The sequence below is a fragment of the Dendrobates tinctorius genome, unplaced genomic scaffold (assembly GCF_039654945.1).
Source record: "Dendrobates tinctorius isolate UK_male_01 unplaced genomic scaffold, ASM3965494v1 ptg000134l, whole genome shotgun sequence".
NCBI lineage: Eukaryota > Metazoa > Chordata > Amphibia > Anura > Dendrobatidae > Dendrobates > Dendrobates tinctorius.
The window spans coordinates 8,537,189-8,553,254 of record NW_027361802.1 but is presented as its reverse complement, the minus strand read 5'-3'; the positions used below and the strand labels follow the sequence as shown (position 1 = coordinate 8,553,254).

Sequence of the window (16,066 nt, the reverse complement as noted above, 5' to 3'; positions counted from 1 at the left end):
GGTGTAGTGGAGCTGAGTGTGTTGTAGTTGGCCTGTGTTTTGCTGATGATGCTGATCTTTGTGTGTTTTGGTTCAATAATGTAGCAGAGTTGTGTGTATGTATGTATAATCTCTATCAGAACTTGTGTGCATGCAGCATTATTGTTTATATATGTATGTTGCACAGTGTACTGACTGTGTGCTGTGCAGCTATATGTGTATAATATACAGACAAACACTAACAGTAGATCTATCACCTCATACCCTCCCCTAGTGCAGTAACATTAGTGATAATGACCGCTCCACTTTACAACACCAAGATGGTTTTAGCTAGTAGAAAATGTGGTCTTCCTATTTTCTGCTATCTGTACCTGCGGTGCGTCCTAAAGCCCGAAACATCTGGTATATTAGAAGGCTGCATAGCTACATTATGCAATCACTAAATGGAGTGTATAGTCAGAAAATAACCTATTGTTTAACCCCTTCCTGCTCCTCAAGGCACTTCATCTGTGATATGGAGGACCATTTCTGCAGTTTTCTCTACAGAGGGTAGTCCAGCAAAAAAACCACACAGATGAACAGCAAACTAGGGCACTCAAATCACCACATTAACAGACGGAGCCATTTATCTAAAGTATTGCGTTATGTTGTTCAGTCAAAAATCGGAGGTGCTTGCATGAATATTCCAATGTATGATGAAAAAAGAAGAAAAATGGAGCACTCACCAATGAAGCTGAAACACTGTGCGTCTTTATTTCACTTAAATTCCATCAAAAGATATGTGGACATGCAGGATGTTTAGAGGAAGTTTAAGGCTGAGTGCAGACGTACTTTTTGGCCCTGCGATTTTTCCGCGCAGAATGGAAGAAATCCGCAGGTCAAATGACCTGCATTTTTCCTGCGGATTTCTTCCATTTTTCTTGCGGTTTTTGTGCGGTTTTCCATCGCGGTTTTCCCCCTGCGGATTTGGTGACAGGGGAGATGGAAAACCGCACAAAAGAAGTAACATGCTGCGGATTTTGATCCACGGGAAAACCGTGCGGAAAAATCCGCAGGGTCTGCACAGCGGTTTTTTTTTTTTACATTGATTTTAAGGCTACTGTACATCACAATGCGGATATGCAACGATTCTGCGCGGTAAAATCCGCTGCGGAACCGCTGCAAATCTGCATAGTGTGCACAAAGCCTTACCAGTCTATTGTTTAACCCCTTCCTGCTCCTCAAGGCACTTCTGTGATATGGAGGACCATTTCTGCAGTTTTCTCTACAGAGGAGATGGATGAAATGTTACTTCATGTAAGCTGAATACAATATCTGTGTACATTGCAGGGCTGTGGAGTCGGTAAGCCAAACCTGCGACTCCGACTCCGACGCCTCAATTTCCCTTACACCGACTCCAACTCCAACTCCGACTCCACGACTCCGACTCCCACACATATTGCTTATATTTACGTGAAAAATTTATTGTAGTACAATGTGAACCTCAGACATTTAATCATTTTTATGATCCAATAATCAAGATATTTAGATAGAACAGAATATATATTGGTGTACTACCCGGTTTTCATTCTTTTTGGTACAGATACGATATGGATAGACAGATATGGATAAATGGATAGATAGAGCAGATTTCTAATCTGCTTTTGCTATTGAAAACATCTATGAGCTCAAAAACCTTTCAGGTGATGCGGTTTTTTAAAAAGATGATCAGCTTTTGCAGCTGAAAAATGTATCCTCAAAAAACACAGGAAAAACGCTGTGTGTGAATGTAGCCTTAGATCAGGAATAGAACAGCCATTTATAGGACATTTCATAACTTTCCCAAACTCCTATGAAAAAATATTCAGCACATCCTGCATTGAATTACTGTACCCAATTTATTATATATTTTAGGAGTTGGTCCATTTTATACCGACTCCAACTCCGACTCCACGACTCCGACTCCACAGCCCTGGTACATTGTATAGGCCTGCTAGGAGGGTGAGAAGCCTGCTTGTAAGGCTGAATTCAGACAACCACATTGACAGCCCCTATACATACCATAGTGCCCAGCCAAGTGTCTCCTGAGCCGAACTAGCCAACTCGTAAGACATATGAGGCTGTTGGATCTGGTCAGTAAACCCACAACCAGTAAGGGGACTGCGGTTCATATAAAGGCTATGAATCGTGGATGTCCGAATTCATCCTAAGGCTTGGTTCACACTTGCAATTGCAATGTGAGAAACTCGTGCATCAGTCTTGTGGTTGTTGTTTAATCTTTGTTTGCAGTTCTAAGTTAATGAGATTCTTGTGCTTTGAGGCGGTTCTTGCGCAGATAGATGTTACTGCGCATTTATCGCTGCTGGTGCCGTTTTGTTGGAACAAAAACAAAATGTTGGCTCCAGCAAAATGGCTGCGGCACGTGTGCAGCAGCATCTATCGGTAAACAATAGATGCTACTGCTCCATTTTGCTGGATGTAATTTTTTTCCCAAGGACCACAATATTAACTGCAATATTTAAAATGGGGGGCAGGTCAGTGAGGGATCAGTGACCTTTCAGAAGCCATACATATGAATACCTAATCAGAGCACCACATGAAGACCCCCTACAGGCCGCCCTGAAACACGAGCATATCATTAACTGAAAACTGAAAATAAAGATTAAACAACAACCAAAAGACAGATTTCATCAACCAAGGTATCAATTTAATCAGTATAACGGTGCCAGCCTGGCAGCGTCTGTAGGTTACTGTGCACAATCCTGCTGAAAGGTTCCCTTTAAGCTTAAAGGGGTTGTAAACTACTGGACAATCCTTTCTTACTGGCCCCAGGGTATTTCTCAAATTAACAAACGTACATACTGAACCTCCAGACTAGCACCACAGCTCCCCATTTAGCCTTGTGCCCTCCATCAATCTCCTAACAAGTCAGTGCTTCTGAACATGCGCTGCATAGATAAATCTCAGTAGGACAACACCTGGACACCAGAAAGCAACATAATACCCTCTAGATGAGTATTGTGGTATTGTGGGCATCCACGGGCATCTGGGCTATGGTTCTTCTGCTGGGAGCATAGGAGGGGAGCAGTGTCAATCACCTATTGTAATGGTAGACCCTGTCTTACTTGACCCCAGCCTTATAATAGACATGTTTTCTTTCATTGTAATACCATGATAATATAGGTGATTTTTGCAGTGTGATCTGTACAAAAGCAAAAGTGTCTGAGTGTTTTAAGGACCTCTGTGGACACTAGGAAATTGGCAGGATTTTACGGTTTTTAATATTTTGCAATATTGAAGATAAAATAAAGGATGTTTAACTGCTTATGGACCAACTTTTTTATTTAAAGTGAACCTGTCAGCAGGATTTTGCCAAGTAAACTACAGCCACTGTCTGGTTGGCATTATTAAACTGATTAAAATGATACCGCTTGAAAGGTTCGCTTTAATATTTTTCCCTCAGCCACTAGGGGCTATCATTTGCATTTGTTGGTGTATAAGTATCTTGGCACAATGCTTACACACCTGAACATATGCTACATAGGAGACTTCGGTCACTTTCTGACCCCATCTCCTGCATTGTGCTGCTTCCAGCTGTGACCTGGGTTCACAGCTGGAAGCTGGGCTGTGCAAATCACAGTAATGGGAAGAGAAAGGCACCATTTTGTTGAAGCCTGCAGCTGTGCTGCTTGCTTTGCTTTCCCCGTCACCGCCCACAGTACTCAGTGTGAGTAGTGACAGGAGGCACCTGGAAACAGCAAACGATGAGGTGAGTATCAACGGTGGGGAGTGCTGTTTGCAGGCTGACAGAAGTGGTACAATATCAGTTGCTGATTATTATTTACTAGATGGTGGCCCTATTCTAACGCATGGGGTATTCTGGAATGTGTATGTAGTTTATTTAAAGGGAATCTCTCACCCCATTTTTACCCCATAAGCTGGAGCCACTGCCATCAGGGGCTTATCTACAGCATTCTGTAATGCTGTAGATAAGCCCCCGATGAAACCTGAAAAATAAGAAACACGTTGGATTATATTCGCGGTCCGGCGCCTCCCATCTTCATACGATGACGTCCTCCTCCTTGCTTCTCCCTTGGCTCCTGCGCAGGCGTACTTTATCTGTCCTGTTGAGGGCAGAGTAAAGTACTGCAGTGCGCAGACGCCGGGAAAGGTCAGAGAGGTGTGGCGCCTGCGCACTGCAGTACTCTGCTCTGCCCTCAACAGGGCAGATAAAGTACGCCTGCGCAGGAGGCGAGGGAGAAGCAAGGAGGAGGACGTCATCGTATGAAGATGGGAGGCGCCGGATGGGATGGCGACACCCATCGGAGCGGACCGAACGCCGGGGTGAGTATAATCTAACTATGTACTATATAATCGTCTAATTCTGTCTGTTTGTAACGGATATCCCGCGTCGCTGATTGGTCGCGGCCGGCCGATCAGCGACGCGGGATTTCCGTTACAGACAGACAGAATTAGACGATTATATAGTAGACTAGATCGAGGGCTGATGCTATCCCATTGGGAGGGCGGTAATGTCACCATGGGGGCAGGCTTTGCAGCATTGAGAATCCCCCCCCCCCCCCCCCCATGTGCTCACCCACCTACAGTTCTGGCCAAAAGTATTGACACCCCTGCAATTCTGTCAGATAATACTCAGTTTCTTCCTGAAAATGATTGCAAACACAAATTCTTTGGTATGATTATCTTCATTTAATTTGTCTTAAATGAAAAACCACAAAAGAGAATGAAGCAAAAAGCAAAACATTGATCATTTCACACACAACTCCAAAAATGGGCCAGAAAAAGTATTGGCACCCTCAGCCTAATATTTGGTTGCACTCATTTGCAATCATTTTCAGGAAGAAACTCAGAATTATCTGACAGAATTGCAGGGGTGTCAATACTTTTGGCTACAACTGTATCCACTCTCTTTCCCCATGTGCTGACTTCTCCCGTCTGTGCTCTCTTCTTTAACCTGTCTACCCCATGTCTGCTGTCTCTCCTTCCTATGCTGTGTTCTCCCCTCATGTGCGGTCCAGTTTGAGCTCTCACCCCTGTGAGCTTTCTCTCTCTCTCTCTCCCATCTGCTGTCTTCTCCTCTAGTGATGTGTCCTTCGTGAACGAACTGAGACAAAGAGCCGGCTCTTTCATGTGACCGACGGGAGTCGGCTCACCACTGGGAGCTGAGCCAATTTTTTTTTTTTCCCCTGCTGCTTGGCTTCTTCCTGCCTGGCTGGGGCCTGGGAGGAGCTGAGGAGGAGACTTAGAGCAGTGAGTACAAGTGGGGAGTGACTGGCAAGGCTTTGACTTGCGTCTGGGCTCCTCCCACATGAACACATAGCTGTACTGTGATTGGCTGCTCAGTGCGGTGAGTGCACACACATGATCTGTGATAGATCACAATGTGCAGTCACAGAGACTGTCACTGTCTGACATAACTGAGGTCAGGCACTGACAGCCATCTTATCCCTCTCATTATTTTCTGTCGTTCCTGCTGCTCTACAGTGGGAAAGTAATAATATAAACCTGAGGCAGAGAAACTCTGTGGACAGATCCGGGGTATATCTATAATATAACGGGCTAAGGCTATGTGCACACACTGCAGAATCACCTGCTGGTTTTTCCCCGCAGAACCGCAGGTAAAACCGCAGGTACAGTGACCTGCGGTTTTGCCCTGCAGTTTCACACCTCTACTATGTTAAAGGTGTGAAACCGCAACGGAATCCGCAGAAACAATTGACATGCTGCGGTTTATAAACCGCGCGGAAAAAACCGCAGCGTGAGCACTGCGGTTTTGAAAACCCATAGGGTTACATGATACTGTACCATGTCAGCGGAACTGCTGCGGTTCCGCAGGGCCAGAACCGCAGCAAAAATCACAGCGTGTGCACATAGCCTAAGCGTCACTGTCCGAAGCCTTTATAGACTGCAAGCGCGACGCACCTGCGCAGTCTGGCTCCAGACAGAGTGACGCATCCCCCCCAGGAGATTGCGGAAGATGCACCCTCCACGGAGATCGCGGTAGACGCAGCCCCCCGCCGGCACAACACCTTACCGATTCGGTGTGGCCGTGGGGTCTTGTGTCTTGCTGTGATGACAGGAGAGGGCGGGTTGTTGCTCCGGAAGCGGCACAGTCCGCACTTTTCGGCGCCATTTTGGGGAAGACACACTGCAGTGTGTCTTCAAGACAATGGCGCTGGAAAGAGAGGAATGCGCAGGTGCCAATTCCGGAGCAAAAACCCGCCCTCTCCTGTCATCACAGCAGGCACAAAAGATTACCGGGGTATTCGCCGTGAAGTCAGGAGACAGCGGGTTGTGGCGCCGAAATCTGGTGCCAATTACGGCCGCACAATCCCACACTCCTCAGACCTGGATCGGGGGATGAGGGAGTGCAATTCATACCAGGATGGGGGGGTGAGAGGACCATGCATACCAGAAAAGGGGGTGAGAGAACCATGCATACCAGGATTGGGGGGTGAGGACACCATGCATACCAGGATAGGGATGAGGGAGTACCATGCATACCATGATTGGGGGATGAGAGGTACCATGCATACCAAGATAGGGGGTGAGGGGACCATGCATACCAGGATAGGGATGAAGGGAGTACCATGCATACCAGGATTGGGTGTGAGAGGACCATGCATACCAGTATTGGGGGGTGCAGGGTACCATGCATACCAGGATTGGGGGATGAGAGGACCATGCATACCAGGATAATGGGTGAGGGGGCCATGCATACCAGGATAGGGGGTGAGGGGACTATACATACCAGGATTGGGGGTGAGGGGGGCCATGCATACCAGGATTGGGGGTGAGGGGGCCATGCATACCAGGATTGGGGGTGAGGGGGCCATGCATACCAGGATTGGGGGTGAGGGGGCCATGCATACCAGGATTGGGGGTGAGGGGGCCATGCATACCAGGATTGGGGGTGAGGGGGCCATGCATACCAGGATTGGGGGTGAGGGGGCCATGCATACCAGGATAGGGGGTGAGGGGGCCATGCATACCAGGATTGGGGGGTGAGGGGACCATGCACACCAGGATGAAGAATGGGGTGCCATGCATACCAGGATTGGGGGGGGGGGTGAGGGTACCATGCATACCAGGATAGGAATGAGGGGTGCCATGCATACCAGGATAGGAGGGTGGCAGCACATACCAGGATGGGAGACCATATGCCAATAAAAATGCTCGCCACCTGGGCGTAGAACGGGTTCATAGCTAGTGTATAATATAATGCTCTAAGCATCATTCTGTCCGAAGCCTTTATAGACTGCGCAAGTGCGACGCACCTGCGCAGTCTAGCTCCAGACAGAGTGGCACACCCCCCACGAGATCACGGTAGACACATTCCCCCCAGGAGATAGCGGTATGCGTAAGCACTGAATGCATACCACGATCTCCGGCACAACACCTTACCGATTCGGTGTTGCCGCGGGGTCTTGCGTCTGGCGGTGATGACAGGAGAGGGCGGGTTGTTGGGCTGGAATCGGCACATGCGCAGTCCGCACTTTCTGGCGCCATTTTGTAGAAGACACACTGCGTCTTCAACAAAATGGCGCCAGAAAGAGAGGAATGTGCAGGCGCCAATTCCGGCCCAACAACCCGCCCTCTCCTCACATCACGGCACAAAAGATTACCGATCGGGTATTCACCATAAAGTCAGTAGAGGGCGGGTTGTGGTGCCATGCATACCTGGATAGGGGGGTTAGAGGACCATGCATACCAGGTTTGGGGGGAGAGGGGGCCATGCATTCCAGGATGAGGAATGGGGTGCCATGCATACCAGGATTGGGGGGGGTGAGGGGACCATATATACCAGAATAGGGATGAGAGGGCCATGCATACCAGGATAGGGGGGTGAGGGGTGCCATGTATACAAGGATTGGGGATGAGGGGACTATACATCCTAAGATAGGGATGAGGGGGGGACCACGGATACCAGGATTGGGGGGGTGAGAGGACTATGCATACCATGGGGGGGGGGGGGTGAGGTGACCACGCATAAAAGGATTGGGGGGTGAGGTGACCACACATACCAGGATTGGGGCTGAGAGGACCATGCATACCAGGATTGGTAGGTAAGGGGTGCCATGTATGGTGCAGATATCAGAGTTACTCTGTAAGAACCTGGAACATGTCTCCAAGGATTTACTTATAAGGGTATGTGCACATGTTGCGGATTGCTGTGTGGAATTTTCTGTGCAGAATCTGCATCTCTTGGCATAATCCGCAGGTCTAAATCCCGTGAGGTTTTTATGCAGATTTATTGTGGATTTCGCCTGCGTTTTTACACCTGCAGATTCCTATAATGGAATGGGTGTACAAATGCTGTGGAATCCGCATAAAATATTGACATGCTGCTGAAAATAAACCTCTGCGTTTCCGCTTGGATTTTTTCGCAGCATGTGCACAGTGGTTGTTTTCCCCATAGAAAAACATTGTACTGTACATCACTTGTGGATCCATAGCAAATCCGCAACGTGTGCACATAGCCTTAGAATAATCAGTGCCGGCAGATGTCACAGCACTGACTAATGTAGAACACATGGACAAATATCAGATATTAGAGGATAACACAAAACAGCAATACGAACAGGAGTGAGGGCCTGATCCCAGGAGCTTACACTCTGAGAAAATGGCTAAAAAGCCTTCACTAGACCCCTGCACAGCTGTATAATGAGGCCCAGGCTTTATAGTGAAGAGACTGGAGTGATAAAAGTGGGGAAAGGAGCACTTTTTGCAAGAAGAGCTGTCACTTTTTGGTGAGCGGAGCCGAGTGAGCCAGATCACCAAAAAGAGCCGGACTGCCCATCACTATTCTCCTCTCATGTCATCTCTTCTTTGACCTGTGTACCCCATGTGCTGGCAGGGGAGAAAGTAAAATACAATACTGACATTACAGCAGGAGATCGCAGAGGATATACATTTTGTGAGGTAAAATATTGTTTAAAAACAGTCAGTGAAACAAAAATGAATCCTCTGTGATCCCTTGCTGTAATGTCAGTATTGTCTTTTGCTTCCTCCACTGCCCAGAAGATGTGGTATGCTCCGTACACGGTCAGACACAGAATTTCGTTCGTGGGAAAACCCCCTTAATGTGACCGGCTTCCTCTGCCTGTAGACACGTCGCGCATCTGCCGCCGTGATCAGCCGAATTATTCATTGCGCCTGTGCGGAGTTTGCGCAGGCGCAGTAAATCAGACCACCACCATCTTTGTGCAGACAGCGGCGGTCACATTAAAACTGTGTATGCACTCCTCCTGTACAAAGATGGCGGCGGTTAGTGAATCTTTCGGCAGATCCCGGCGATGGCATGTTCGCGACGGTGTTCCGCTGCTGGCACCGTGCAAGAGGCTGCGTACGGCGTATACTGTGTGTGGTGCGTACAGCGTATACAGTGTGTGTGGTGTTTCCATATTGAGACACCCATCTCTTGGGTGTCCCAATATGGCGGTCGGTGAACTTCCACCGCTCAGAATTCTGGGATGCGGACACATCTGGACGGAACAGGATGTGAAGAGATTACAAGGTAAGTATACATTAGATTATGCTCTTGCTTATAGAGTGTGATCATATTCTACATCACTGTACACACATTATCATCTGATACAATCTAAATTTCCTATCAGTATGTGGGACGAAACGGGGGAACATATAACTCCTCCCAAATGTTGTCCTTGGAGGGACTGTAACCTAGGACCCCAGCTCTGAGTAGCAATAGTACTATCCACTGAGCCACCGTGCTCCGAGGACAACAGAGTAATTACATTGCAAATTTCAGCAGCTGCCCTCCCTTGTGTTTAAAAGCAGGACTGTGGAGTCTGAATAAAATCCTAAAATATATAATTGGGTACAGTAGTGCAATGCAGGATCTGCTGTAAATGTTTTCATAATAATCTTGGAAAAGTTTTAAATTGTCCTCTAAATGTCTATTCTGTTCCTGATCTAAGGATCTCGGCGTTTAGCTGAGATGAATCTGTGCTGCTCTCTGTACATGTTCCGTAGTGAGGCCGTGCTGCACTCTCTGTACATGCTCAATAGTGAGGCCGTGCTGCACTTTCTGTACATGCTCAGTAGTGAGGCCGTGCTGCACTTTCTGTACATGCTTAGTAGTGAGGCCGTGCTGTACTTTCTGTGCATGCTCAGTAGTGAGGCCGTGCTGCGCTTTCTGTACATGCTCAGTAGTGGGGCAGTGCTGCGCTTTCTGTACATGCTCAGTAGTGAGGCCGTGCTGCACTCTCTGTACATGCTCAGTAGTGAGGCCGTGCTGCACTCTCTGTACATGCTCAGTAGTGAGGCCGTGCTGCACTCTCTGTACATGCTCAGTAGTGAGGCCGTGCTGCACTCTCTGTACATGCTCAGTAGTGAGGCCGTGCTGCACATTCTGTACATGCTCAGTAGTGAGGCCGTGCTGCACATTCTGTACATGCTCAGTAGTGAGGCAGTGCTGCACATTCTGTACATGCTCAGTAGTGAGGCAGTGCTGCACATTCTGTACATGCTCAGTAGTGAGGCAGTGCTGCGCTTTCTCTACATGCTCAGTAGTGAGGCAGTGCTGCGCTTTCTCTACATGCTCAGTAGTGAGGCAGTGCTGCGCTTTCTGTACATGCTCAGTAGTGAGGCAGTGCTGCACTTTCTGTACATGCTCAGTAGTGAGGCCGGGCTGCACATTCTGTACATGCTCAGTAGTGAGGCCGGGCTGCACATTCTGTACATGCTCAGTAGTGAGGCCGGGCTGCGCTTTCTGTACATGCTCAGTAGTGAGGCCGGGCTGCACATTCTGTACATGCTCAGTAGTGAGGCCGGGCTGCACATTCTGTACATGCTCAGTAGTGAGGCCGGGCTGCACATTCTGTACATGCTCAGTAGTGAGGCCGGGCTGCACATTCTGTACATGCTCAGTAGTGAGGTAGGGCTGTGGAGTCAGTCAGGGAAATTGAGGAGTCGGAGGGTTGGCTTACTGACTCCACAGCCCTCTTGAAAATTGGAAAATATCAAAACATTTTAAATTATTTTTCATTGTCATGAATTACCAGGGAGGATATATTCGTATATCCCACTGCTGCCACCAATTTATCATGTACCCGCTTCTCAGCACGTGACTTGGGATGCACCTGCAAGGGGTTATCTTGTCTCCTCTCACTCAGTCCAGCATACAACCTCTGACATATACATATATAATTTTTTTTAAGTTATCATTGTATTTGTTTCCTTATGGAGCTTGAACTTTGGTCTTCTGATCGCTTGTACTATACGCATGGATATTACAGTACTGCTATATACAGCAAAAATGACTGCCTCCTATGAATACCAGCCATGGGCTGGTTTTCTCGGGTGTACTGTCATGACACGCAATTATTTAGTTGCTTACATCAAAAATGGGATAAGTTGATGCTTGCTAAATCACAATTGCCTTAAAAGTCTGCTTTTGTTAAAGTTGTTGAAATGTAATTTTTTTTCTGCTTTTGTTTTTATTATTTTGTGTTTTTCCCCTGTCCTGCAGACATGGCAGGCAACATACAATAGGTCCTACAAATGTTAACTTCCGAGCAAATATTTGGGCGTTGAAGATGGAAGGCTGTACTCACGTTCTGGTCACCACAGCTTGCGGATCACTGAGAGAGGAGATCGAGCCTGGAGATATAGTTGTAATTGACCAGTTTATTGATAGGTGAGAATAAAACTTCAGTGCTATCCTTTTATTAATAGAAATTTAAATGTACAGTTATGCAAGGGTGTAGATATATTTACTAAAGAATCCTAAAAGGGCTGAGCCCTACTAGATCTAACCCTTCTCCTACCAAAAAAACGGCATGGGTTACCCCCTATTTTTGATAACCAGTCAGACAGCTATGAGTTTTGTCTGACTGGTTATCAAAAATAGGGGGTAATCCACGCCTTTTTTTTTTTTTAAATTACCATATTTATTTACAGCGCAGGAGTGACAGATGAATACTCCCATTTGCCGATCCTGCTGTTAGCAGCAGCAGTAGGGGTAGGCTGATGGGAGTAATAGTCCCATCAGCCGCCGCCTGCTTTCTCTTTTATTACTTAAATGTAACTTTCTTCTTTCTCCCCTGCTCACGCTGATCGCCGGCAGAGCAGGGGAGAATGATGAGAGCCGTGTTCAGCACCCGGCGCTGGGGAACAGCGCTTACTGTAACGCTTCTTCCCTGGCGCCCGTCCTTGTGGTACTGATGCGGCACATGCATGCTACCCGGCGCGTGTCACATGGATGACATCAATGTGTGTTATGTGTAGGCATGTGTGCGGGACGTTTTATGGCCCGTGCTGACATTAAAAAACGGACATGTCAGCGTGTTTTGCCCACGGACACACAGTCCGTGGAAACACACTAACATGTGCACAGACCCGTTCACTTGAATTGGCAAATGGCGCTCTGTTCCTCCTGAGTCTCTCTGCATGGCTAAGTAGTACTGTACAGCCACATATAGGGTATTGTCACATTCAGTAAAATTGTGGGACATATTTTGCCATTTTTACTCACTTCTTGTGTGAAAATGTAAAATATTTGGCTAAAACAAAGTTTTGGTGGTAAAAATGTAGTTATTTTGTCCTCACTGCCCAATGGTATAAAAATTATGTGACACACCCATGGTGTCAATATGATCGCTTCACCCCTAGATGAATTCATTGAGCGATATAGTTCGTAAAATGGGGTCACTTATGGGGGGTTCTGCTGTTTTGGCACCTCATGGGCTCCTCCCAGTGGGTCTTGGCACCTGCAAATCATAACAGTAAAATCTGGATCTCCTTCCCTTCTGAGCTCTGCCATGCGCCCAAACAGTGGTTTATCTGCACATATGGGGTATCTGTGTACTCAGGACAAGTTGCACAACAACTCTTGGGTTTCAATTTCTCCTGTTACCCTTGGGAAAATAAAAAATTGGGGGCGAAAATTCATTTTTGTGGAAAAAATGATTTTTTATTTTTACGACTCTACGTTATAAACTTCTGTGAAGCACTTGGGGGTTCGAAGTGCTCACCACACATCTAGATAAGTTCCTTAGTGGGTGTAGTTTCCAAAATGGTGTCACTTGTGGGAGGTTTCCACTGTTTAGGCACATCAGGGGCTCTCCAAACGCGACATGGCATCTGATCTTAATTCCAACCAATTTTGCATTGAAAAAGTAAAATGGCGCTCCTTCCCTTCCAAGCTCTGCCGTGCGTCCAATCATTGGTTTACCTGTATATATGGGTATTGGCGTACTCGGGACAAATTTCACAACAGCATTTGGGGTCCAATTTCTCCTGTTACCCTTGGTAAAATAAAAAAAATTGGATCTGAAGTAAATTTTTTTGTGAAAAAAAAGTTAAATGTTCATTTCTATTTTAAACATCCAAAAAATTCCTGTGAAGCACCTGAAGGGTTAATAAACTTCTTGAATCTCGTTTTGAGCACCTTGAGGGGTGCAGTTTTTAGAATGGTGTCACTGTTGGGTATTTTCTATCATATAGACCCCTTAAAGTGACTTCAAATGTGATGTAGTCCCTATAAAAAAAAAAAAAAAAAAAAAAAAAGTTTTAAAAAATCTGAAATTGCTGTTTAACTTTTAACCCTTATAACTTCCAAACAAAAAAAAAATTTAGTTCCAAAACTGTGCTGATGCAAAGCAAACATGTTGGAAATGTTATTTATTAAGTATTTTGTCTGACATATCTCTGTGATTTAAGGGCATGAAAATTCAAAGTTGGAAAACTGCAAAATTTTCAAATTTTTTTTCCCAATTTTCCGTTTTTTGTTTTTTTTTCACAAATAAATGCAAGTGATATCGAAGAATCACTATCCTGAAGCACAATATGTCACGAGAAAACAATGTCAGAATCACCAGGATCCATTGAACCGTTCCAGAGTTATTACCTCATAAAGGGACAGTGGTCAGAATTGTAAAAATTGGCCTGGTGCAAACCACCCTCGGGGGTAAAGGGGTTAAAATTTGTGATAATGACGCCTCTACTTTACACCGCCAGTGAAGTTTTAATTAATAGGAACAATGTTTTTCCCATTTTCTGTTGTCTAAGCCTGGTGGATGTTTTATGGTAAGGTGCGTCTTATAGTCCGAAAAAAATACTGTAACCTATTTTGTGCGGTAAGACTATCTAGGCATAAAGTTTCAACGTTCAAAATTTGCTAATTTTCAACATTTTTGTTATATTTTCTTTATTGTAAATAAACACCAATCATATCGACCTCAACTTACTATCAACATGAGGTACAATATATCACGAAAAAAACAATCTCCGAAGCGGTGAGATACGTAAGTTATTACCACATAAAGTGACGATGGGCAGAATTGTAAAATTTGATCTTGTCATGAAGGTGAAGGGGTTAAGTGTTGGGTGTGGATACCTTCGAAAGCAGTGGTTCCCAAACTCCAGTCCTCGCGGCCCCCAACAGGTCATGTTTTCAGGATTTCCATAGTGTTACACATGTGAGAGAATTCCTGATGCCTTGATGATACTTCCATCACCTGGGAATACTAAGAAAATCCTGAAAACATGACCTGTTGGGGTCTGCGAGGACTGGAGTTTGGGGAACACTGTTTGAAAGTGATGTAGGCAACCTTTTCCTTTTTCTAAACCTGTCCGAAACAATGGAGAAAACAGTTTTTTACCACTAGATGGCACTATTCAACATAATGTCAAGTCTAACAGATGTTACCATATAGAAGACTGGTCCTCATGACGAGAAGGGGATTTTTAACTAAAAATGTGGTTTAGGTTAGACAACATGGAAATCCCCTTTTAATTCCTTGAAGGACTAATATATTAAGTAATTGTTTTCCATAAATTCCAATGTTATTTGTTTGCAATTTTATAAAACCCATAAAATTGAAAGTTGCTTTTTTTTTATTGGGTTTGATTGTGTATATTAACATCACTATGCACCAGAATTCCTTGCACAGCATTTATGTGGTTTAAGACAGTTTTTGAGGTCTTCCAACAGGAGGGCAAGGGTTAACATAAGAAGGGCATGGAAGACCACGTGCCAAATAGTGTAATTTCCACACCGCATGGTATCTGGATAATGATCAGACAGTTACCTTTGGGGTGAGCTTGCTGAAGATTTCATTACTGTATATGTTCGGTTGTGTCAACAGGACCACAAAAAGACAGCAGACATATTACGACGAGTCACCCAACAGTCTCCCAGGTGTTTGTCATATTCCGATGGCTGAGCCCTTCTGTGGCAAAACTCGAGAGGTGAGTACTACATCCCCCCGACCATCAGTACTGTACATGATGGTAGATATAGCACAACAAGGTTAGCTATGGGGAGCGGAGATATAGAAATATATACTGTATGTTTATTGCATATGTATACTGCTATCCAAAAGTTTGCAGTTGCTGAAACTTATTCTGGTTTATAGCATTTGAAAAGAACCACTATCAAAATCCTTCATTTTACTGTTTGGCAAAAATGGAAGTGGCACACGTGGCGGAATTTGTTAGAGCTCACTTACGTTAGGTTTTAATCTCAGAGCTGCATTGGATGCCACTTAAAACAAAAAGGTACTAAGTTACCATGTTTTGATCAAGAAATGAAAAAGTTATCCAATCACGACAACAAGAGCTTAAAGAGTAGCCATCGTTATAATTTTTAGTTCATAACTCAATAGAAAACAAGAAAATAATAAACAAGTTTGTAATATATCTTATTAGAGAAATCTGCTTTTTTCCTCCGCCAGGACTCCTCATTCTTTTCCAAAATTCTCAATGCTGTAAGTGAATAGAGATTTGTACGTTACTGAGATAGGAAGTGACAGTTGGTGCTCATAGCTTTCTATGTAGACAGGAGGGAGGAGCTCTGTCTAAAATTCCTCCCTCTCTATTCCCACCACATAGGAAATGGCAGTTGCTACTGATACAATTCTCTGTCAGATACAAGTTTGTCTTCACTGGATACAGATTTTACCTGTGAATTGAGAATTTTTAGTGATCAGTCCTGGAGGAGAAAGAAGCTAATTTCTTTGAGATCTATTACAAAGTTGCTTATTTTCATGTGTACTGTTGATTTATGAAATATAAATTATAATCATGGTTACTTTTTAGCCTTGGATGATCCTTAACTAAAGTA

At 45.2% G+C, this 16,066-nt stretch overlaps 1 protein-coding gene across 1 annotated transcript in view; it reads left to right on the top strand.

Annotated features, from left to right (window-relative positions):
- MTAP (methylthioadenosine phosphorylase) overlaps nt 1-16,066 on the top strand; it is a 100,920-nt gene that overhangs the window by 25,750 nt on the left and 59,104 nt on the right. Inside the window, exons 4-5 of the mRNA XM_073543705.1 lie at nt 11,471-11,638; nt 15,090-15,192. Of these exons, the coding sequence (XP_073399806.1) occupies nt 11,471-11,638; nt 15,090-15,192 (271 nt within the window). The remainder of the gene's footprint in view (nt 1-11,470; nt 11,639-15,089; nt 15,193-16,066) is intronic.